Source organism: Ambystoma mexicanum, chromosome 4p (assembly GCF_040938575.1).
Source record: "Ambystoma mexicanum isolate Mex_15411 chromosome 4p, UKY_AmexF1_1, whole genome shotgun sequence".
Lineage (NCBI taxonomy): Eukaryota > Metazoa > Chordata > Amphibia > Caudata > Ambystomatidae > Ambystoma > Ambystoma mexicanum.
Genome location: NC_090927.1, coordinates 1,151,468,865 through 1,151,491,060, shown reverse-complemented (window position 1 = coordinate 1,151,491,060; position 22,196 = coordinate 1,151,468,865). Strand labels below are relative to the sequence as shown.

The window sequence follows — 22,196 nt, the reverse complement described above, 5'->3', positions numbered from 1 at the left end:
TGGGACTTTGGGAGTGCCGTCCATTTTTAAATGATATTGCTTCGTAAAGGGGTATGGTTGGTTTGCGTTTTGGTGCTGGCCCTTGTGCTGGCAAAAATGCAGTCGATGTCATTGCTTGTCTCATGCCAGTAAAAGGTGAATAGCCAGGCAACTGCCTAAAATGCCAGCTAGCCCCCGCAGCTTGCCCCATCGCCCCCAGATCTATGGCAAATACCCGAGTGGAACTGCTGAAGATGGATTTGCTTTCAAACGGGAATGCATTTGCAACACCCCTGGGGGGGCAACTCTCCATTTTTCTGGTGAGGTGGAGGTGGAGGCTGAAGCAGAAGCCGCACTCAAAATCTACACTCAAAAGCATGAAATGTTACTTCTTCAATGCACCTGCCATAACAGAGGGATGGATTTACCATCCCAGCTCATGTTGGAACTGGTTTCAGGTGATAATAACGAATGAAATAATAACGAAAACTTTTAAACGAATTATAAATAACGAAAACACATAGAATTTTTTTCTCTTTTTAAATTTGTCCCACCCGAGCCCCCCGTTTCCCTAGCTTTAATACTCCCTCAAACCCCCACCCCTTTTAATCCCTTACTGCACCCCCCATACATACTTTTAACAAATAATTCGATATCTTTTCGTTATTTATTATTCGTTATAAAAGTTATTTGTTAATTTCATTTCGTTATAATCGCTGTATACTCTGGGGGGACCCTGTGATTGCCTGGTTTCTGTCTAGGCCCCATTCTGTGTCAGCTCCTCTGGACTCGTAGGTCCCCTTCACTGGGGAATTTAAAGCAGTTGCACCACAATTGTGGTGTTTTATACAACTTCACAATAAATAAATACATTCTGTGTACCTGTGTCATAATGATTTCCAGATTGGGAGGCCTTCCGCTGTGTACTGCCCGCCTTTGTTGGTTACCTTTTCAGGCATATGTTGACTTCTATCGTGTATGGCATACTTTCTGTAAGTCATTAGAGATTCGCATGATTAAATAAGGTAATCCCTTCAGAGTGCTGTTGAAAATGGGGCAGAGGACCTTTTACTGGGGGAGGGCAGCCCTAGGCACTGAGCGGCAATCAGGGGTAGACTGGCCTATGGGGAACGCTTGAGATTTCCTGATAGGCCTCTGCATCCTGTGCCTCTTTTGTGTAAGCTATTTCACTGCCACATTGTCTCATAGGAAAAGGGTTGGTCTTGCTGAAAATGTGTAATATGGGGCCACTTTGAACATTATTTCCAGGGCTTCTTTTGCTTCCCAGTCCATCTCTGGTGACAATGTGCCCAAGGTACCTGTAGTCAACAGGTTTTGTTTTGATGTATTTGTGCTCACTGGGATGATATCACAACGTTGCTCCTGCTGTCTTCACAAATGCTTAATTTGCTCACCTAAATACAGGTACTGAAATATAGGCCGAATTCAGTGGTGAGCAATTATAGCTTTAAAGTGTTTAAAACATGTATAATGTCAGTCCGTTTTCTCCTACACAAATGGCAGTGTTTCAGAAAAGCTTCTAGGAGCTTCTTTATGGACCTCTATCGTGGGCCAGGGGGAGGGGAGTTGTGGGGGGGTGGGTGTTGTCAGAATGTGGAATGAGGGAAGCACAGCTTTGTGGAGGCCACACGGTTTGCAACTGGCAAACGGTTGTGAGTGGGCGGCTGTGTCACATGATGAGTAGCCAGCTGTTGCAGAGCAGTGCGAAGAATGATGGACACATTGGTGTGAACATGCCTGAAGGAACCATCTTCGGTGCCGCAAGCACCTCCAGACCTTCCTCTTTGCGTCTGCCTTCGCTCTTCCTCTCCCCTGCTGATCTCCTGGCTGCTTGGTACTGGGCACCCGACTACCTTCTGATTTTGGGCCCAGATCCCCGCCCACCCAGCCGCATACCTGCACTGCCTACTGGCAACCCCTGCACTTGGGTCTGTATCTGCAACCCTACAGTCCCCCTACCTGCACTTATTAGACACCCGCTGTCTACACTTACCCTTGCACCTGCCACCTGCTGGCCGCACTACCTCTAATCGTTTTGATCCTGTGTTTAACACTTTCCATTCCTCCCCTGCCCGTTGCACTGTCCCCATTCCCTCTCCCCTTGCACTTATGCGTTCTCAATGTCCCTGGGTCTAGTAAGATCGTTGTTTTTGTCCTCCCTTGTTCCCCTCCCTGGCCTCGTCGCGCTCTGAAACACTTGTCTATGGGTGAGATATAAATAAAATATCATATCATATCATGTTGATATAACACAAGTAGCAGTGTGTGTGTGTTTAATCCTTAGGTCTACAGGTATGTGATGTTACTGGGGATGTGTACAGCGCACCTCCGCCACTTACACACCTTTTCCGCCATTGACACACCTTTGTGCCGGTCAGTTCATGAGCTGTGTGGTACGAGTATGCTCATCCTTTTTGCAAAGACTTGCATAATAGCCTGGCACTTAAGGGGTTAAAGTCATGATGCACCTTTCAGGGTAGGCGAAGGGACAGATCTGTCAGGGGGGACAGAAACCTAACAACCCTCCTCATCACACTGTAATCCGGGTTTGTTGGCATGAGGTGTCGGTGTCTGTGTGATTCCTTCCTGCCTGCTGGGCCCGCAGGATCCTCCATATCCTCATGGGGAGGCAGGGTATGGGGGGGGGACAGAGGTAGGAGAAGGGGAGAGAAAGAGAGAGAGAGAGAGAGCGCGGGGGGAGGGTAAGAAAGAAAATATGGAAATGATGATAGGAAGGATAGATGGGAGCATGTAGTTCCTGGAGCATAACTCATTCCCTCCAAGATGCCAAAACCAAATAAATGTCCCTCTCTTCCCATTCTACATTCCATTCATTGAATTCTGCGGTTCACCCCATAACTGCAACACCAAAAGATAACACACAATGGTAATTGAAAATTGAAATTGAAAACATGACACCATATAATTTGTAGGAAATCACAGCACCATTTGCAATCTGTTTTTAAAGAATGGAACACATATCTGTTGTAGAATTCGAACAAGAAAAAAAAAAATAAGTTCCGCCTGCCGTTACCTTTCATCACTGCGAGGGCCTTGCGTACTGACTCTGCCAAGACCTACCACTTGCTTTCCACGTGCTGATGGAGTCTTAGCTGTCCCCCCCACTGGCAGACTTGGACGGGTCTAAAGAGCTGCAGGGCAGACTTTTTATGAAAAACTGCGGGAGTGGGCGGAGCCTACAGTGACTCCTTATGGGAATTCAGGACGGACATACACGCCCTCAGCACTTCACCCAGACAAGGTGAGATACCGAGAGGAGGACAGGTTCTTTCTCAGGGGGTTCCCGTTAGAGGACTTCGGCAAGTTCTTGGCTGTTGCACAATTTCCGCATGAACTTGTTGCATTTGGCTGCTGTGCTCCAACCATGTTCGCTCTGAAAAGCCGCTGTTGTGTGTGGCTTACACGGGTAGCCACGCTTCCATTCATCTGTTTCTAAATGCTGTATCTTCCCGATATGACATCACACCACGGGAACTTGAAGGGATTTACTTATTTTATTTATTTATTTGTACCACACTGGTAGCCCGTGTGCACCGGGGCGCACAGTTACATGCAGGGAACGACCATCAAAGACAGGACAAGTAGGATAGATATTCAAAGGAGAGGCACGGATAGGAGCTACTTGAACAGGAAGGTTTTCAGGAATTTCGTGAAAGAACCCAGATTGTCTTCAAGTCGAAGGGCAGGAGACAAGGAGTTCCAGGATCTTGCCACTCTAACCGGGAATGATCTGCCTCCGCTCCTTGAGCGCTTGAAACGTGGACAGACAAACAGAGACTGGGTTGCAGAGTTCTGCATGGGATGTACAGAGACACCCAGGCTTTTAAATACTTTGGGGCCGTTCCGAAGATTCATCAGTGAGCAATGGTGAGGCTCTTGAAGGTAATTCGCTCATTCACTGGAAGCCAGTGCAGGGCCCTTCTGTGTTCCTTAATGCTGCATCTTCTTGAGATCTTTTTTGTGATGTGAACCGTGTCATTCTGTAATGTTTGACATTTTTTTAGGTTGCTCGAGGAGGCTCCAATCAACAAGGAGTTACAATAGTCCAATCTGGACGATATTGTGGCTCGAGCAACAGTGGCGCAGTTCTTTTCAGAGATAAAAGGGCGCAGAGTCCTAAGTAAACGTAGGTGGTAGGTACAAGTGCGGGACAGCCTACTGATGTGGGCGTCAGCACTAAGGGAGGAACCAGTCTGTACGCAAAGGGTTTTAACATGTTTCTGAACCTTGATGGAATTTTTGCCTAGGTCAAAGGCTTTATAGCAAGAGCTCAGTTTGGGGAAAGCCTGATGGGAACCCACCATCAGGAGCTCCATCTTGTTTCCATTCAGACAGAGACAATTTGTGGTCATCCAAGATTTAATGTGGTTATACACTATAGACACGTTACCCTGATTTTGGTTGTAGTCCCCTGTTAACTTAAAGACCACCTGGGTGTCATTGGCGTAGTTAGTAAACACCACACCCTGGCGTTTCAGGAGCGTGTAGAGAGATCTGATATATAGATTAAACAGAAGGGGCGAAAGACAGACCCCCTGAGGGACTCTACATGTTATGGGAGCTAAGGGGGAGCAAGCCGGGCCCCATGTTATCCTTGATTCTCTGTCCATAAGGAAAGAACAAAATCATCTGATGGCTTCGTCAGTGCATTGGCTCAGGTCATGGAGAGTGCTCAAGAGGAGGTTGTGATCCACCAAGTCGAACGCTGCCGACAAGTTAAGCAACATCAACAGGCCTGGACTTCCCTCATCGATAATTTGCAGCAAGTGTGTCTGCAAATCCATCAGAGCAGTCTCAGTGCTAAAAGTAGGCTGGAAACCTGATTGTCTGTTGTGTAGGATTGATTGGCTTCAGTAAACGTTTGGAATTATGAGGTAGCAAACTTGTCTAAGATTTTCAGGAGAAAATTACACTTGGTAATTGGCCTGCGATTCTCGGGTTCCTTAGGGTCAAGATGGTTTTTTTTCAAAAGTGGGTTAACTGTCACGGTTTTTATGGAAGCCGGAACTTGACTAATCCTAAAAAATACATTTACAAACCTGGTTAAAAAGGGGGCAAAGAGGTCTTTATGTGCTAAAGTAAACTTGAGTGGAAGAAGATTTTCGGCACAGGAACTAGGGCACAAGGATGAAAGCATTTTTATCATTTCTGTGATAGAAATAGAGGATAGCCTGAAACTAGCATGTTCACTGGCCCACCGAATAGGTTCTGCCACCGAATCATATTCATTTGTCTGAGTTTGCATGTTTTTTATTTTAAATCTGGCAGTATTCACTTTAGCTTCAAAAGCCTTCTGAACTCTCAGGAAGTCGTGATTGGTAGGTTGAAACGAGACTTGGGCCGCTTCAGGTTTTTCCAGCACCTTAAGGATCTCAAAGAGTTTGCCTGTGTGGTTGGCCGAGTGGTCAATCTGGGAGTAAAAGAAGTATTTTTTCATATCTTCAATTAAAGTCTATATCAGCCTTCTTCCAGGCGGTCTTGTTTTCCACCGCGGGGTACTTCAGCCATCGGGACTGCAGATTTCGTTTTTCCTTTTTTAATATTACGAGTCGTGGGGTAAACCATTTTTGATGGCCTTGGTTTTCTCTTACCAACTTTGATTTCATAGGAGCACATTTATCCAGCATGGTCTGAAAATATCTATTAAATACAGCAACCAATTCACAGGCAGGGGTACTGGAGGAGGTATTGGTCATGATGGAATCAAAACATGCCTGATAGTCCTGCAATGATACCTTTTTGAAGTTATGACTGCAAACAGTCTTGGTTCGATTTTTGGGTTTCATTGGGGGATTAGTTGGGCAGATGTAGAAATCAATTGTAAAGTGATCTGACCATATGCAAGCCTTGGTCTGTTTGATGTTTACGTCAAAGTTCTTGGTCACAATCCGGTCCATGAGGTTATTGTTCCCTGTCATTGGGTCTCTATTTTGAACATGATAATCAATGTTGTTCAGGGCAGCTTCTAGAGCCAGATTCTGGGGGTCCAAGTTGTTACCTCCAGCGGTTAAAGTCTCCTAGAAGGAGAGTCATACGGTTTGGACCGTTGAGGTTATTCAAGATTTGAATTAGTTCATCATTGAAATCAGGCATATTGTTAGGTGGTTGATAAATAAGTACAAAATTAAGGCAGAAGTGGTTAGAAAGGATCATTTTTGCAGGAACAGTCTCACAGCCCTGACATGAACAAGGAGAGGAAAAAAGATCGAAAGTGTTCCTTGCAATAATTGCTACAGCCTTGCGATGTCCTGACTCTCTGTTTTTGCAAATGATCGAGTAACCCTTGAAAACAGCAAGGTCAATGCTAGGACCGCTGGTGTTAGTGACCCAGGTTTCTGTAAGAAAAAGTATATCCAAGTCATTCGTTTCAATAAGATTGTGAATGTCCTGAGCGTGCTTATTTAACGATCTGGTGTTAAGCAGAGCTAATTTCAGTGTTTGACCTGGAGATTCCAAGACCTTAAATATTGGTTTAAGTGGCATGTCAGTCGGCTAAAAATACATCTTTTCTTTCGGAGCTAGATGTATACATCGGTACTGGGCCGCTTAAACTGGGAGTAAATATTTGGGTCGGGAGGGTAGGGAGGTACGTGACGGTTGTTGGGGGAGGTTGAGGAGCACTCGGCACAATTGTTGTACTAGTGTCTACTGAGATTAAAGGAACATCCTGCACATCTTTCAGTTCCAAGGTGCTGATCTCCTCAACAAAACCAGTTGCTGTCTAGAGGTGGGGCAGATAGTACGTCTAGTTTTGTGTTTTTAAGCTTGTTGATGTAAGCTAGCGGGGCCGCTCGGTGCATGGCCAAGGTGATTGAGCATCCATGAGGATTACCCATAATTCTTTAGAACAAAGGGAGTGTAGTGGCGTTACAGAAATAAAGGGGATACCTGTTTGGTGGTGAAAGAGCGTGCTGCCAAGATGCCTATGCATGTCGATGACCGACGACGACCGGCTTGTCCCAGAAGCGCCTGACATTTCTAGATATGTGGCATGCAGGATTGTGGGGAGTGTAATTCCCACACGGAGCTTACTCCATTAACTCCTCTGAGAGTGCTTTTCTCTCTGCGTTTACTCGAGGGGTACAGTTCCCAAAGCAGTTTTACTGATAATTGCACACTGAATTCCAAATCAATCTGCTTAACAAGCACACGGCACACACAGTACGATTGACTGCAGGCACACGAGAGCTCAGTTCAACAGTGCAATGCTATGGATACAGTTCAAACAATAGGCGGTGTATCTGCGTAAGGCAAATCTTGCTGTAAATGAGGCGCAAAGCTACAATAAGAATACCTGAGGAGGCCAAGAAGAATTACTGTCTAAATATCCAGCGAAGACCGGCAAGTCCCAGAAGCGCCGGTGAAAGTGCCCCAAACACACATTCAGGTTTGGCCGCAGCAAGATTACACACACACAGATCTGGCATGAGCTCATAGGAGGGGAATGGCCATGTTTTCTTCTCCCTTCCCTGGTAGTTCGGTGGGTGAAGGTGGTGGCAATAGAGTGAGGTGGTCAAGGGTGGCTGGACCCCAGATGCTTCTTTTGGTCAAGGTTAGCCATGCATCCCTCGCGCCTTCCACCTCACCCCTTACCCAGCCACTCCTTGGGGATAGTGCAGGGGTGAGAAGTGGGCACTGGGGGGGAGGGGAGCTTGCACACTATAAGCTGCTCCTTAGGGGCACCCTCAGAAACTCCTCTCCTTCGCTGAATCTGCAACTCCCTCCCGACAGCCATGGATGCGTTTGCTCTTAGTGCCTAGCAGCAGTTAGGTTTGCAGTGCTGCATTCAACAAATTCACAAATCAAAATTTAAAAAAACTATTTTAAAAAAAGATGTAGATTGACAACTATCAACAGTGGAGTTCACTTCTAAGGGCTCTGACAGACGACCCTAGCTTTGCATTTGTTTTCTATCAGCTGCCACTCCTCAGTGGGATATACTCCTGCTGTTGGTAATTACTCAACTACAATTCTGCATGTCTTTGGTGACATTATCGTGTGTGTGCGTGCGTGCGTGCGTGCGCACTTAAAGCGAACTGGATCGCAACAAGATGGAAAAAGCCACATGGCGCCATTACTCAACCATGACTGAGTCGCCAATGTTTATCAAGCATTCTTTAGTGCCCATCTTTAAGTTTGTCATGTAACACATGTTAGGATTCCTAAACCAACAGTAAAAAAAAACAAAAAGCCCAAAAGTATGCGTCTGAAAATGTACAGCTTTTAGCTTAGACACACTCACGTAAAAACAGGTTCTCCTTTTTAATAGGATGTAGGCGCAAAAGCGCTTGGACGGCAGCAGATCCTAATAGCTGTTCCTGTTTTGTGTTTTGCAGGAGATGCACGAGAGAGAGGTCCAACGGGGGTTCTCTCTGAAAGACGTGGCTCGTACCCTTTCATAGATTTCCGACTCTTGAACAGTAAGTACTCCATGGCCGTGTCTTCTTCTTCTGCCGCGCCTTACTCAGGGTGTGTCGCGTTCATGCTGTGCTCAGTGTGGGTTGCATGTCACAATCCAAGCGATACACAGGCCTGGGCCAGCTGCTAAGGGCCTGATTCAAAGTGAATTTGCACTGCTGAAAAGTGACTTTGCACTGCCGACACAAACCCTGATTCATGGAACCGTGCAAAGTGTATTTTTGCCGTGCAAAGTCATTTTGCACTGCTGAAAAGTGACTTTGCACTGCCGACACAAACCCTGATTCATGGAACCGTGCAAAGTGTACTTTTGCCGTGCAAAGTCATTTTGCACTGCTGAAAAGTGACTTTGCACTGCCGACACAAACCCTGATTCATGGAACCGTGCAAAGTGTATTTTTGCCATGCAAAGTGAATTTGCACTGCTGAAAAGTGACTTTGCACTGCCGACACAGACCCTGATTCATGGAACCGTGCAAAGTGTACTTTTGCTGTGCAAAGTCATTTTGCACTGCTGAAAAGTGACTTTGCACTGCCGACACAAACCCTGATTCATGGAACCGTGCAAAGTGTATTTTTGCCGTGCAAAGTCATTTTGCACTGCTGAAAAGTGACTATGCACTGACTTTGCCTGCCAAAAATATGCTTTGCACGGTTTCATCCAGGGTCGGACTGGCCTATTGGCCAATGGGCCCATGGCCGAAGCGCAAACGCAACATGCTGGTGTGGGCCAGTTTTTTGGGTCAAAGTGGGACACTTTTTTGGCCAGTGTGGGCCAGTTGGATGAGTTACTTGACTATGCGGCTAATAGTTTTAACCAGTGTTGCTGAATAAATATTCTTTGAAATGCACAATTTGCATCACATTTTATCAAACATCTCCCACTTGGATACTATTCAAACATTGTCACAAAAGGAATGAATAGCAATTTGCAACTGTGAGCCACTTTTTCATTGGTGCCCGAGACAATATTATGGCCCAGGCCCACCTTGGTTCCAAGTCACTTTCAACCGGGCAAATATTCCATGAATCGGGCCCAAAGAGTCCCTGCATAGACATTCATATCCCGCAAATTAAAGGGACCCAAGGTCAATGATGCACGTGGCCGCCTCCTGTGCGACCTTTCGCCCCAAGTATCTGATGGGGGGTCAACCCTTCATGATTTCCAGACACTCTCACCACCTTCCACCTAAACACGCAAAATGCCCAAGGATTTCTTATATGGCACTAGACAGGAATGCATACATGCCAACCCTCCCGATTTAGGCGGGAGACTCCCGATTTTGAGATTAAAAATATTGCTATTTTTCACAGTCTCCCGCCTAAAATAACTTAGCCCCAATGCATTCCTATGGGGAAATATGTGTCTCCCGATTTCCCTGTGGAAATCTCCCTACCAGGTGCATCTGAATGTTGGCATGTATGGGAATAGCATATCACGCACTGCAGACATTTTGGACTAGTGTGGGCCAATTTTTCACATTTCTTGCACGAGGGCCATATCGCCCTGGTGCAAGAAATTTCCTGAAACAACGCAGGGTGGTCCTCTTGCCCATAGAGAGAGAGAGAGAGAGTGTTTACATTTGCACTTGCAACCGTGCAAAGTTCCAGGAGCATGTCCTCATTGCGCCTGATGACGAGTGATCTGTTACCGTTTAAGAAAATATAAACGCATTAGCAGTGATGAAACTTTATTATGTTGTATATGCGTGCTCGCAAAACTGGGGTGAAGGAATGGTTTCATGCAGAAGCCAAACATAGCATTCCAGGAGTGGACTGGCCTATAGGGAACTCTGGAGATTTCCCGGTAGGCCTCTGCACCCTGGCCCTCTTTTGTGTGGTATTTCCACATTGTCTCATAGGATCATAGGAAAAGGGTTGGGCTTGCTGAAAATGTGTAATATGGGGCCACTTTGAAAATTATTTCTAGGGCCTCTTTTGGTTCCCAGTCCATCCCTGATAGCATTTCCGGGCAAAATACTGTTTTGCCTGAACCACCAAATCCCTCCCCACCCCCCCGTTTTGCATGGAATGTTGGTTTTCTTTGACTAATCGGTCTCTCGCAAGAATTCATAATGTGGTACAGCAACTCGCCCCTCCCCCACCCCCATTCTGCAGGCATGATTCTCAGTGTATTGCCACTAACCAGAACTCCCCGTGGCATCCAGACCCAGTGGAATTAACACCAGATCACGAGGAAATCGTCCAAGGGGTGTGCACGTTCATTCTACACTTTTTGCACCAGCACAAGGGTGTACTATTGTCCAAAACAGACCTCTACACGTATCCATCCTGCCACCGGGTTAGGCAAGCGTGTATCGCCCTAGCAGGAACAAAAACATGGGTTCTGGATATGAGGAGGTGAACATGTCCTGTAAGCAAAAGGGTTGGCGCCATGTGTTTAATTCACACCTGCTTCGTGAATGAGTGGTGAATTCGGCTGGGCATCAAATATCATTAGTTTGGGCCGTGAGGTGTTGCTTGCGACACGTATAAACCGGAACTAATACATTGGAGTTCAGATAGGAAGGAATGGTGTATGAGGAGGGGCACAGAGCATGTAGGTGTTGTTTGGCTGTGTGCCCACCCATTGCCTGCCCATAGCCATGCTAATCACTGCTGCCATTCCAACGCATTCCTGCCTCTGCCAGCTCCTCCTCACGGGAACTCGTTGAGCTCACTCTAATCAAGCCTTACCATCAAGCTTTGCATTGACAGTGCCTACCAGTGTTTGTTCAAAGCAGTCTTCTGAGACTATGGGCCTGATTCACAGAAGTGTTTTTACAATGGCGCAATCCCATAGGAAAACCTTCTGTGAATCAGGCCCTTAATGACTTTATTGGAGTTCTAAACACGCTCCTGGTGTAGTAAAAATGTCTTTCCAAGCCTGCCAGTTCAGCCACTCATTTTATTTATTTATTTTTCCACTTGATTCATAAGGACTTTGCGTGTCCTTCACTGAAGTCCTGTTAAAAACAAGCATTGGCAAAGCCGCTGAAGTCCTGCTTAAAACAAGCATTGGCAACGCCAACATGTTTGGCTGGTGCATACGTTTTAAGCTTTTGCCACGCACTGCTATTAGATGCCCAGGTACTCGCACCATTTTGCAGCTGCTGCCAACAATGGGGAGTTAATACCAGTAGCTATGCCTGGTAAGTGCCTTTCCCATGCCCACACAAAAGCCCAAATTGTTGGCATTGCCAATGCTTGTTTTTATATTGCCATATGGCACTTGGTGACATATGCAAAGATGTTCTTGAAATCTATTGGCTCTTTAAGGCTAAGGCAGTTCAGCAGAGGCCGAGGTCACACAACCTCTTCTGATCAGATATGGGAGAGCAACGTTTGCAAGCTATTCTTTGGCTATCCCACAACGGCCTACCAGCGCCTTGAAACACTTGTGTATAGGCGCGTTATTAATGCCATATCATATCATACAGCTCCCTACCACACACTCACCATTTACATTACCAGAACTACCCATGATCTCAGGGGTAATCTCTTGGAGATGTAATGGAGCACAAGGCCTGGATCCCCCTATGGCAAAAAAACATGTGCCGCCCCAACCCATCTCACCTAGATTCTCACTGACACACAGGCAGAGGGTGCTTCGCAGCGCTTACACCAGCCCTACTGCTCTCGTGCAGAAGCGAGCGCCGAGAGGCTTTCACAGAGGCAGACGCTGCGCTATACAAGGCCCTGTTACGTTACCTGCGTGTAATAATATACTTTGAAGAATACCTTTACTTGGCTTTTATTCAGCCGTGTCTAGGGAGCAGGTTGTGGTGGATTTTAGGGAATGCTGCGGATCATCAGAAACCAGTGCAGAACTGGCAAGGAGAAGGTGGTCTTTAGTATCATCAAACAGTCCCTGAATAGCAAAGTATACGTTTTCACATGTTTGTAATGTATATGTTTGAATTTGTTTTCCTGAAAACATTTTATTCACCAAAGATCATATTTGTTTGATTCAATCTTTGTGGTGACAGAAAAAGCTTTTGTAGATGCTGATGTGCTCCGTCCTTATCAATTAAGCTTCTGTCCCATAAATCGGAAGGTCCTGTATTTCAGGTCACTAGAGACCATATCCTCACTTACGAAGGACAGACAGCAACTTGCTTATGATGCGCCTCATCTAATGGATCTTTGGCTCTGCGTCGCACAATTCCCTGTTATAAAGGTTTCAATCCACCACTGGAGGGAGATGCAGGCCCCACACTTTCCTGCTGGAAGTCCTTCCTCCACGAGCCGGAGCAAGGAGTCTGCCTTAAACGATTGCCCTCCATACCAGGTCCTCTGCAGAGCTCCCTGCGTCTCACCCTTTACATGATGGCCCCCTACTTGATTCTACTACGCTTTGGAGACCTTAATCTCTCCTTTCACTTTTACCCATATGGTCCTAAAACCTACCAAGTGGATGCATGGCGGCACCTCCACCCTCAGACAAGGGATTATACATATTTCTCACATGCCCACGATAGCTTCTCCAGGATAGATCTTTTCCTTATGTCAAGGACTCTCCTGCCCACTGTCTCGGCCGCCACTATAGAACTGGTGATAACCTTGGACCATGCCCCTACCACAATCTAAATGGATTTCTTACACATCTCAGCCAAGGAAGGCGACCGTATGGAAGGTTAGTGACTTTCTCGTAACAAATGTAACTTACAGTGAATACATTTTTTTTGAGAGGATCTCACTATATTTTCAAGAGAACTCAAGGGCGGACACATCTATAGCAACAAAGTGGGAAGCCTTTAATCCTACCTTAAGAGGGGAATGTATTAGTTTAGCAACAGCACTGAAGAAAATGTAGATGGCACAAAGATTTGAAGTAGAGCGAAAGGTGCAGGAATTAGGCCTCTTAATACAAGGAAAAGAGTTCAAAGAGGGTGTTTCGCCAGATGCAAGCAGCCAGGGCAGAATTGAAGGTGTTATGGTCGACTGATATTTCTCATAAGCTGTTGAAAACCAAGCAGTTCTATTTCAGCCCTTTGCACACGGCCTTGCGAGTATTAGCGTAGAAGTTGAAGGCTCAGCAGAATAAAAATACGACCACACAATTGCGGGATGAATGAGGTATTCTGTATGAAGACAAACCCACTAAGATGGCTATCTTAACCCAATAGTACTCCACATTAAATGGACTTGAACGCTTGGATGCTGCTGCCCAACGGGCCTTTGTCCGAGAAGCTAACCTTCCAAAGATATCAGATATGGACAGAGCTATGCTCGAAGCCCCAATATCGATAGATGAAATCTCCCAGATGATCCGATCTCTTCCAAATAATAAAAGCCCTGCCACAGATGGATTCTCAGCCCGGTTTAAAAAAAAAAGTTTGTAAACATACTAGCCCCACAGCTGGCATCCTCGTTCAATAACTTTGTAGACACTCAAGCTATTACACCCACTATGGGGGAATCTATGCTGACACTCCGAGCAAAATCAGGTAAGGATCCAACTAATTCCGGTTCCTATAGGCCAATCTCAGTTCATAGCTATGATGCACGCATCTATTCAAAAATCTTGCCCATACGATTGGCAGGCATTCCCCCAAGCATCATAAAGCGAGATCAAAATGGGTTCATTCCTAGTAGACACGCACATGACAATATTCACCGGGCTATTGATGTAATTGACTGGGCAAAGCATAATAATCTATCTTTGGCGATATTATCTGTCAACACTGAAAAAGCGTTTCACAGAATAGATTGGGCATATCTCACGGAGGTGCTTTATGGGTTTGGCTTATGCCCTACATTTATCAAACAGGTGGTAGCAAATTTTGTTTAGCCAACTACAATAATTAAATTGAACGAGACATTTTCTGGCTCACTCCCGTTATCAAGAGGAACTCGCCAGGGATGCCCACGTATAACCCCTACTTTTTACCCTATCGAGGGAATCCTTGGCATGCAGGGTGCAATCATCTGCGCATATCCAGGGTATAAAGATAGCAGGCACTCATCATGAATTGGCATTATACGCAGATGATCTCTTGTTCTTCATGCAATATCAGACACTACGTTGCCCAGCATAGCCTCCCTGCTAGAACAGTTCTGCGAAACATCGGTGTTTAAAATAATCTATAATAAATCAGTTATCCTTATGTATCAGAACTACCTCACATTGTAACGGGTTTGCAGGGGGCCTTCATTTTCCAGCGGACGTCTGAGAAGCTGAAATACCTACGGGTTTCTCTTATGCCTGATCATAGTCAATTGTATCAATGTGATATTCCTGAGGCGATGAAATCATTAAGGGGAGACTTATCGAGAGGGGACAAGACTGAAATGTCATGCGTGGGGAGAATGGCAGCAGTTAAAATGACTCTACTGCTGAGATGGTTGTAGGTCCCGCAAGCCTTGACGATTTTAATTCCTAAGAAGGTGATAAAGGATCTCCAAAACTGGGTGTTTTAATTTTTTATGGGCTGAGAAATTCCCCAGTGTATCGCGGCATGCATAAATGGTGGGAAAAAACATGTTTAGTGGCTACGCATGGCTAAGAGTACCCTCATTGGAAGGCTATGTACATGTAGCACAGCTGGCCCCATTGCTAGACAGCAAAGGATCCGATGGGGTCCCAAAACACTGGATGGATATAGAACGAGCAATGGTAGGGTTTGCTTTAAATGATTGGTGCTGGTGCCCTCCTATTGTTAGGTGAACCATTCTGTGGTTACTCCCATCCACCCGGCCCACGATGATATACTGGGACCAGGCAATAAGGAAATGTAGCACAACCACCTACCCATCCCCCCTCACTCGAATTTAGGAACTCCCAGAATTTACTCCAGTGCTGCATCTAAGTGTTATAACCATTGGATAGAAGGAGGGTTATCACCTTTGGGTCAATTGTTTGTGGAGGTATGCCTATTTTTTAGTCTTGGGAGGATAGCTCAGGGGCAACGTGCTCGCCTTGGAAGCAAGACTACACGGAGCAACACATTTTCGATCCCCGGGTACGCGCTTAGAAACCTCTGGGTATTAAGCACGTTATAAATAACCTATCATATCATTCGAAAACTGTAAGCAACAATGTCTCATAAGGGACACAGGTTTATCCAATTTAGCCACTGGATTGCTAATACTAGACATGCTGGGAGAGAAACAAGGCCATTTGAAGACCTTTTCTTGAGAGATCCCCCACCAAGAGAATTTCGTCTTTATTAAAGGTGTGTAATGCCAGTCTTTTGAAACCCCCACACACATAAATGTTAAGATGGGAGGAAGATATTGGGGGCCCCAATCGACGAGATGGCTTGGTATAACATGGGGACCAGAGGGGTCCAATCGTCTAGCTGTGTTCAGCTAAGGGAGAATGGTTATAGAGTACTGTTCAGGTGGTACCGGTGGTACCTCACTCCAGAGAAGCTTAATGAGATCAACCTGGAGCTTCTGTCCAGATATTGGAGATGTGGCCAAGCCTCTGGCAACACTGTTGCATATCTGGTGGTCTTGCTCCCCCACCCAACCATACCAGAAGGAGATTCTTGCACAAATAAAACTAATTAATGGGGTGGCCTTGTCTCTAGACCCGATGGTGGCCCTATTAGGGGATGAAGATCAGCGGGGGCAATATAAGTTAACAGTGAAGACCTCCAAACTAACCACCCATATCCTGGTAGCTGCTCGACTTATTATTGCCCGAAACTGGACAAAGATCAGATGGTGCCAGATATCAAGGAATGGCGGGCAAATGTAACGTTTGTCACCGCAATGTCCAAAATAAAGGACGCCTCTCTTAAGGGGGAGTTACTGAAATAACTGGAGGAATGGGAACGTTCATCCATTTCGATAATACGCATGATTATCCAGGGGTACGTCCTAAACCTCATGACTTGTGATCTTTCACACTACCTTAAGTACACGCTGCTGTCCTTGTATTACGCGTTCATACTTACGGAATGGGTGAAAGTTTTCCGAAAGCAATGTCCTGTGGAGTATACCTGAGACTGTTACGCGGGCAAACTGTCATTCGTTACTTTGTTGATTGTAAATGGACATGAAAGGAGGTTGATATGTAGTTAAACATTGTTTTCTGTCTATGTATGGTTAAAGATCCTTGAATTTCCTAAAAACCGAATGGCAAAAACAAAAAGAATGGTTCTACAAATCCTCCATTCTGAAGGTCAAAAACAATGTTTTCTCCTCATGCCCCTCTCCTCATCCTTCGCAAGTGTTTCTGTGGTTTGCCTTTTGCATTACCACCTGTCATGACTTGAGTCACTAATGTAATAGTGCACCTTCATGTATGTAACATGCATTCTTGCTGTGTATTTCACTTTCGTTAAGCTTTGTCTCCCATGTACCCATTAACTTGTAAAATGGCGCCCAGATGCCCCAGGGCAAGGTGTGCAACATAAATAAACAAATACAAATACATTGGTAGAAATTATTATTCAATTCTACTATTTCTAAAACAGTATTTCCCACAGAATTGTGAAAATAGAAAGCAGGCTCACAGTGTTGTTATCTCTCTGCATCTGTCCGACATCTGTTAAGTTCAGCCAATCACAGGCCTTTAGGAGTTTATCTGCTTCTATTTAGAAGACTTTGTTTGCCACTGATTTTGAGGGATGATGGTAATGACCCCCTTAAGCCTATGTCATTTTCATTGCAAACGTTTATTTTAGCTTTCTGTGACAGAGTCTGATGTATTTCACGTGCACATTGCTATAGCATCATGTCTCATGCCTACCCATGCACTAACAAATTTATATTTTCTCTATTGATCCTGTGTGGGGGGACGGGCGTGCCTTCAAGTGGCTAAAACTATTGAGACAATTGCAGTTACAGTTCCCATTTGAATTTTGGGATGTGTACTGTTTAGACCTCTCCCGCGTCCTTGCCCCACCACCACAGCCTGTAAACCCATATCGGTGTCGATATGAAGGATGCGCGTGGCTTTGTCTTGGTTTGCGTACAGTAACTGAGGCCTTGCTTGAGGCACTCTGCGGTCCTGCCTTGGATAGATAGTCTGAGTTGTCAGGGTGTTGCTTAGTTAGGTGTAGTTCGTCTGAGTCTGAGTCTCATGAGTCTATGCCTGCATCCTCACCCCTTCCACCCTCCCACCTCTTCCATAAACCCCACTGTAGGCATATTCTTAGCAATCATTTTAACTCTATTCTTTCCCCTTTCATGAGGTTGTTCTGCCGCCATATCATTCGCTCCATCTTTGCATCGAAATGTACTTTCCCTCCCACATTCCTTGCTTGAAGCATCGGCTTTGTATTCTAGAGATACTCCCTTCAAGCGATTGTTGTGGGCTTTTGTGTAGGGCTTGTAGGTCCCCTTCCATGTATTGATCTGAATGATTGATTGTGTACAAAGTATGTAGACGCTCATTCTTGCTTCTCCAATCAGAACTCGCCAGCATGAGTGTAAACAGCAGCTCCGTGAATTTCATCAAGCTTCTTGCCTTGGGCTTTCCCCCTTCCGGGTCAATGTGGTTTCTGTATTTAGTGGCACTTCCTGCTGCTATTAGTTGTGAGTGAAATCTTTCAATGTTCCCCCTTTGCTCCTCTTGGGGAGGCATGATTGTAACTTTTGACGTTTTTTAATGAGTTTTTCAGGGGGGATTGTTTTTGTATAGTTGGCACCAGGGGTGGGCTGGGATCCAAAAGTGGCCCTGGAAACAATATTTGAAGTGGCCCATATTACACATTGTAGAGGAGCAGGTGGACACGTCATCTCCAGCTCCCGCCCCTCACCTCCATCATACTGGAAGAGCAGGAGAAGAGACCTATGTGGGAGACCGGGTATCATCCCAATACCGCATCGAGTGTATGAGAGACGATATGCACTCAGATAACTGTTTTAAATGTAGCCACACAATGAGACGGTGGAAGGATGTCGGCGCACACCACTGGACATCATAAAGCTGTAAGTGAAATCTGACGATGGAAGAGTGACGTCATGAAGGAAAGATACTGAGACGTACTGGAATCATATGCAAATACTAAAAGAATAAAGACGTAACTGAAGTAACAAGAGAAACATGTATTCGAATATGAAGAATCATATATGCAATGAAGATAAAGGAACCTGCTGACTAAAAAGTGTATATACATGCAGAAACACAAGGTAGACGAGACATATAGAGGCTTGCCGCAGAAGAAAACATAACATGGCTAGGGCAGCTATGATGGAAAGATGGACTTCGGACTCTTATTGAAACCTATCAAGCTACCTCAGGGACAGACCAGGGCTGAAGAGTCAGGAGACGCTGAAAAAAACAGCTTTGTGTGTGGAATAAAGAGGAGTCTATTGGCCTGGGATCAAGAACGCTACTTCAAGGAATAATTGCGGGGGAGGGGGGTCAAAAGGATGAGCCATGAACATAAGACATAGTTCGCTTAGATTAAGTAAAGAGGAAAACATCTGCAAGGGCCAAGTATTGGACAATTAAGGATGCGAAAAGCCTATACAAGGTGGAGTGAGCAAGTCTCTAGAGGCCCATAGAAGCAATGACACCAAGCACAATTGAATCAAATAGCACTAAATAGAAGGTCGAAATGGACAAATTCGTGGTTTCCTCACACGTGATTCAAAAGTTGAAAACAAGGGCTATTCATTAAGCTCTAGATGAAGATAAAGGTGTACCTACCCTCCCTTAAACGTCACAGAATAGAGAACAGGCTGCAAAGTCAACTACAAAGGAGAAGCCTTGGCTTAGGGCCGGACCGATGAGAGATGATGGACTAATTGGGCAAGTGGGGAGTAGTCTGATGTTACTCTTGGCACCTAGGATCCATTTGCTTACGTGCTGCTAATAAACTGAAAGTCCAAGGTTGGGGAAGCATGGCAACCAATCAGAGGGTCTATGTAGCAACATGCTATACAATGTTGCATAGGCCAATCCGCCGCCACTATTCTGCTTAATCTGTATTATATGTATTTAGAGGTAGTTCAAGGGGTGCTCACCAGATAAGGGGCATCCAGTAATGTTGTTAATAATTACATGATATATGGGTATATATGTTCCCTTGACCAATCCCTCCCTTCAATAGATTTTAGTTTGCCACATCGGATGACGTCATAAATGATGCACATTGAGGTATAAAACCTTTGTGTAATCAAATTTGGGTGTGAGTGTGTGGACTACTGCTTGTTGCTCGCCAGATTGCCCTACTTTATTCTATGCTGATAATAAGTAGCACTTTGCCATATTCTTGGAGACTGCCCGGTTATTTGGGTCTGAGATCACTATTAGTAATTCCATCTAGCACACGAGACGCTTCAAGGTGCTAGAGCACAACATTTTCAGAAAGTCACACCCTTTTCCTATAGGAACATTTGGAAATACCACTAAAAAGAGGCCCAGGGTGGAGAGGCCTACTGGGAAGCCTCCAGAGTTCCATATAGGCCAGCCGACCCGTGGTTGGCACGGAGTTGTGTGGTAGTACAAATACTCAGTCTTTTTTGCCATTTGCATGGGTATACAATTGTAATGCTGATTGGGATGCTGGAAAGGGCCTTTTTTGTATAGTTTAGGAATTTCTGCTGTTACTTTTGTGGTTGTAATATCAATGATCAAAGGAGGGTAAAGACAAGTAGCAAACAGATGAACAGGATTAAGAATATATGGTGTAATTTGTTGCTGTGTGCACCTGGGGTTGGTGCAGCAGAGCCCAGTAAAAGCAGCCCCTGATTGACTGTTGTAAAACATTACATCAGACATGCAGGTGTACCGGAGTAAAAGAGGCAGCCGGCAGGCAGGCTCATATCAACAGACATCAAAACATCCATCCATTCCTCTCCAGACACCAGCTAAAAGCCTGCTCCCCATCCAAGCTGTCTCCTTGCTTGAGACGCATCATCGCTCAGTGGTGCCCGCTCTCTGTGCAGGTGTTCCCCAGGTCAGTGAGGCCGGCATCTCTGCTGAATCAGATCAGGCCAGCTGTCAAAATGGCTTCTTTTCTGGGCCAGTGACTCCTTTGGACCGGACCGTTTTTCTCATGATTCTCCACCTGTCCTCTCATGGGCACTTCGCGACATGTGTGGACTAATGTCCTAAAGTATGCACTGGCCACTTGCCCCAAAAAAACAATATGTTCTTCATCATGGGAATTCATAAACACTGGATGGCTCTGCCCATGTGTGGGAGCTCAGAAAACTTGTTTACATATTAGAGTGGAGACTCTCGTTCAAGTCACAGTAAAACACAAAATGGCATCATTGAAGAGAATGGAATGCAACCTATCTTGCTTGTCCAGTTTCCCCCCACCAGAATGCATCTTAGTGCCTACAGCCAGGAAGCCAAATGCCATTCACTGATTCTTCCATATTCCAATATGATTCGGGCAAATCACCACCGTGCAAAATGAAAGGGCCTGCGCCTGTGAATACAACACTAGACAAAAGTGCACAGCTCCCAGTGTTGAGTTATTTTTAGTGTTTTCCAGGCAAATGTGAGCCTGATTCGGAGAGTGAGGCCATCTTCGCGCATCATGGCGGCCATCAAGCTCGGAAAGAAGGGAGGCATATGACACCAGCTAACAAGCATTGACAATGCCAACAGTTTTGGTTTTTGTGTAGGCATGGGAATTTATTTTTCCAGTCACAGGCGTAGTGGTATTAACTGCCCATCAATGGTTGCAGTTGCAAAATGGTGCACGAGGGGCATATAATAGCAGTGCTTGGCAAATGCCTAATACGTTTACACAAGCCAGAGCTGTTGGCTTTGCCAGTGCTTGTTTTTAACAGTGGAGGACACACATAGTGCTTATAAATCGAGTAGCTGAAGGCAGACCTGGTTAAGACATTTTTATTGCACAAGCAGCACATTCACAGCTCCAATTATGTTATTAACTCTCCGAAGAGTCCTTTGAAAAAACACTGGCAGGCACTTTGAGTGCAATGTTTGATGGTAAGGCTTGATGAAGCTAGCTCAAAGAGATTCCAGGAGGATATGTGTTGGGTGGAGAGAGTCAGGAAGTGGGTGGGAATGGCCGAATGGCTATAGAGATTAGAATGGTCCTGGGCAGTGAACGGTGGGTAAATAGGCAAACAACACCTACAAACTGTGTGTCTCTCCTCAAATGCCATTTCTCCCTAGTTGCACTCTAGTGCAATTGTCCTGGCTTACAGCGCCACCTAATAGCCAAAACTAAAAATGTGCACTTCAGCGTTGGCAGTAGAAAGAGTGGACGGGGCAGGGATGGCATTGAGCTGAAGAAGAATGGGAATGGATGTCGGACCAGACCAGGTGGGTCTCGGAGGACATCCCAGGAGTTACGAAAAAGGATGCAGGAACTGCCCAGATGTTTGAAGTGTAAGCCGCTGCAGGGTAACATATGTAGGAATCGTTCAAAAGGAAGCAGACGTCGGTCGTGTTTTTGCGTAACAAGATTCACACAAAGTGGGATCCAGGCCTGGGCTCCATCAAATACAAATAGGAAAGAACACACATATTGGGCAACTGCGTCCATCTCTTGTTACGTCAAGCATTTCATAAAGAAATCCATAGATAGTTTGTTTGTCAGCTGCATGGATATCTGATATAGCCACAGATCATATATGTTTCCCCTCAGACATTTGATATACATTTGAGCAGATTTTGGGATAATATTGAGCAGATTTTGGCTCTCTTAGTTCATGGGAACATGTTGCTCTTTGTGTAGGATAAGGAGCCGAGAGCGTGGCCCCAACGAATCACATAACCATCTTTAGGGGCAGGGCCTAAAAAGTGTGTCGCGCGGCCCAGGAATCGCATGTATCTAAGGCACCTTTAGAAGACCCGTGGGCCAAGT

The 22,196-nt window shown here is 45.5% G+C and overlaps 1 protein-coding gene across 5 annotated transcripts in view; it reads left to right on the top strand.

Moving 5' to 3' along the window:
* Positions 1–22,196, top strand: part of PDE7B (phosphodiesterase 7B) — a 1,355,672-nt gene that overhangs the window by 1,040,379 nt on the left and 293,097 nt on the right. For 4 of the 5 annotated variants that reach the window (XM_069606749.1, XM_069606752.1, XM_069606747.1 and 1 more), the window contains one exon: positions 8,358–8,441. The exons of the other annotated variant lie outside the window; for it this stretch is intronic. In XM_069606749.1, coding sequence (XP_069462850.1) covers positions 8,358–8,441 — 84 coding nt within the window. The remainder of the gene's footprint in view (positions 1–8,357; positions 8,442–22,196) is intronic. 5 annotated transcript variants of the gene reach the window in all.